The sequence below is a fragment of the Nicotiana sylvestris genome, chromosome 8 (genome assembly GCF_000393655.2).
Source record: "Nicotiana sylvestris chromosome 8, ASM39365v2, whole genome shotgun sequence".
NCBI classification, from domain to species: domain Eukaryota; kingdom Viridiplantae; phylum Streptophyta; class Magnoliopsida; order Solanales; family Solanaceae; genus Nicotiana; species Nicotiana sylvestris.
In genome coordinates, this window is record NC_091064.1 from 194,872,599 (window position 1) to 194,875,237 (window position 2,639).

General features: G+C 41.1%; 1 protein-coding gene across 1 annotated transcript; it reads right to left on the reverse strand.

Moving 5' to 3' along the window:
- Positions 1 to 1,628: 1,628 nt before the first annotated feature.
- Positions 1,629 to 2,090, reverse strand: LOC138876200 (uncharacterized). Its single transcript, XM_070155104.1, has 2 exons — positions 2,023 to 2,090; positions 1,629 to 1,920 (listed from the first exon to the last, which is right to left on the reverse strand). Exons 1-2 carry the CDS (start codon positions 2,088 to 2,090, stop codon positions 1,629 to 1,631), a joined length of 360 nt encoding a protein of 119 aa, XP_070011205.1.
- Between the last annotated feature and the right edge of the window lie 549 nt (positions 2,091 to 2,639).

The following is a 2,639-nucleotide window of genomic DNA, read 5'->3' on the forward strand; positions in this document are numbered from 1 at the left end:
AACAGTAATTTGTGTCTTTTTGACTTGGGCTCTTCTTGAGAAAGAGAGCTTGAGTCTAGAAAAATTAGTCCAACAAGGAATTGAGGTATATTCAAGAGATTGATAGCCCCAATTAAAAGGGTTAAATCTAGAGATAGTAATACCCGACTTGATCCTCAATTGCTTGCTCAAATTATCATACCCAATTGGTCTTGAAAAAGTCAATTAGGTCAAAATCACTCAAAATACCGAGAGGTATAGAGTGAGAAGTTTCGTGCATTGGTTATATTGTAATCCCCAACATGACAACCTAGCCTTAGTCTCGAGAACCCGTCAAGTATCCACCTAGGAGAAAGTCACTTCCCTAGTGCCTCCTTAACTATTTAGACAACCTTTCAAGTATCTTACTCTTAACTTAATTTAGCACAATATTAGAAGTAATAAAAAGACCACTGATGTTTGGAAAAGAAATTAAGAGCAATTACGCATCTCTAATTTAGATAGGAACCCAATTCCCATTTCCAGATCCCTGTAGAATTCGATCCCGACCTTATCGGGTAAAAACTGCTTCAACCACTCTCGCTACTTTGTAGTGGTGTAGGGTTGGCTCCGATCGGCCAATGCGGACCGTACAAAATGGTACTGCGGTCCGCATTAAGGCACTGCGGACCGCACAAAATCCATCGCGGTTGCGGTCCTTAACTTTCAACCTTTATGAAGTTATACCATCGCGGTTCGCACAAAATGGCATTGCGTATTGCGGAGAAGCACCGCGGACCACACAAAATACCATCGCGGACCGCGGTAAGCCAAGAACAGTAATATCAACCTAGGGTTTCAAATATTCGTCCCAATTTTATCCTAAAATCACATATTATAGATCCCCTAGGTGTTTAACCAACTTTCTTCACTAACTAACCCTATTTTAAACATTATTAAGCAAAACATATGCATCGATTTAAAGAACATGGAAGAAAAAGAAGAAAAACTAACCAATTAAAAGAAAATAACAAAGTTAAAATCTAAGAAAAAAAATTAAAATTACTAGTAGTGAGATGCAACACAGATGAATGAGAGTGAGTGATTGAAATTGAATTCGTGCAGTTAGGCTTGGGTGAACAATAAAGGATCGAAAAGTTTTAAATGAGGGCTTCAAGTCCTATTTATAGAAAAAGGACCTGGGGCCCACTTCACCTACTCACCGCAAACCACACAAAATTGCACCCCGTTCCGTGGTACTCAAAAATCGTAAGTTTTGGGGAGATGTCCACTGTGGACCACAAGAAATGCTTTACGGCCGCAGTGGTCCACCACGGACCGCACAAAATGCATTGCGGACGCGGTGGAAAACTTCAGAGACTCCTCTTTTTTGACTAATTGACTCTGCGGACCACATTGAAATGTTGCTCCCGCACTAAGGCCTTTGCGGCCACAAGAAATGCACTGCGACCGCGGTGCAAACTTCAGAGAGTGCATATTTTTCCCAACTTGGTCCTGGACTGCATCAAAAAAATCCTACACACATCTCACAACCAATTAGTCCAAAAGCAGATCCTATACTACAAAGAAAAATAAAAAGAAAGCCACATGGGTTACCTCCCAAGAAGTGCCTCATTTAATGTTGCAGAATGACGCAGGTTACCATCAAATCACTTTAGATGGAGTAGTGCCACCACGTGGCTGTCATCAATTTTGCCCAGGTAGTGCTTGACCCTGTGCCCATTAACTCTGAAAACCTCTCCATTTTTGTTCTCCAAGTCAAGCACAACAAATGGAGTCACAAACACCACTTCAAAAGGTCCACTCCATTTCGACTTAAGCTTTCCCGGGAACAGACGTAACCAAGAATTGAACAAGAGAACCAAATCACCCACTTTGAACTCCTTGCCACGAGCATATTTATCATAAAGGTACTTTAGCTTGTCCTTGTACAAGGGCGAGCTGAAGTAGGCATGGAATCAAAATTCATCAAGTTCATTAAGCTGCTCCACACAAAGATTTGCTGCCACATCCCATTCAAGATTCAGTTTCCTCAATACCCACATGGCCTTGTGCTCTAACTCAACCGGTAGATGGCAAGCTTTACCAAAAACCAACCGATACGGAGACATACCAATCGGAGTCTTGTAATCAGTCCTATAAGCCCATAGAGCATCATCCAACTTCTTTGACCAATCGGTCCTATTTGCATTGACCGCCTTTGACAATATACTCTTGATTTTCCTGTTTGAGACTTCAATTTTGCCACTCTCTTAAGGATGATAAGGAGTAGAAACTTTGTGATTGACACCATACTTTGCAAGCAAAATGTCAAAAGTTGTATTACAAAAATGAGACCCCTGATAATAGGCGAAATCTAGGTGATTTAGCTATTGTTTATGCTTCTGCTTGATTATATTCCAATGTCATATTATGGTTAATTGATGGAAAAACAGGCTCTACTCAAAATATGTATACCTTGCAGGATGAGAAGCCTAAATGATGCTTTCAAGAGGAGATTGAAATGATTTATGAGCAAGAACAACCCCTAGGAGTCGAGTGTGTGCAAGGACGAGACGGAAAAATGGACAAAATTGAGTTACTGAAGCACGCGAACTACTGCGCGAAGTTCCAAACTTCGCGCAATAGTTCGCGAATGTTTCTGCCTGGAAGCCAAGAGA

Coding starts and splice junctions, on each gene's coding strand:
- LOC138876200 (XM_070155104.1), bottom strand. CDS start 2,090: ATGTCTCCGTATCGGTTGGTTTTTGGTAAAGCTTGCCATCTACCGGTT. Junction 1,921..2,022: donor GAGTTAGAGCACAAGGCCAT/GTGGGTATTGAG, acceptor TGCCTACTTCAG/CTCGCCCTTGTACAAGGACA.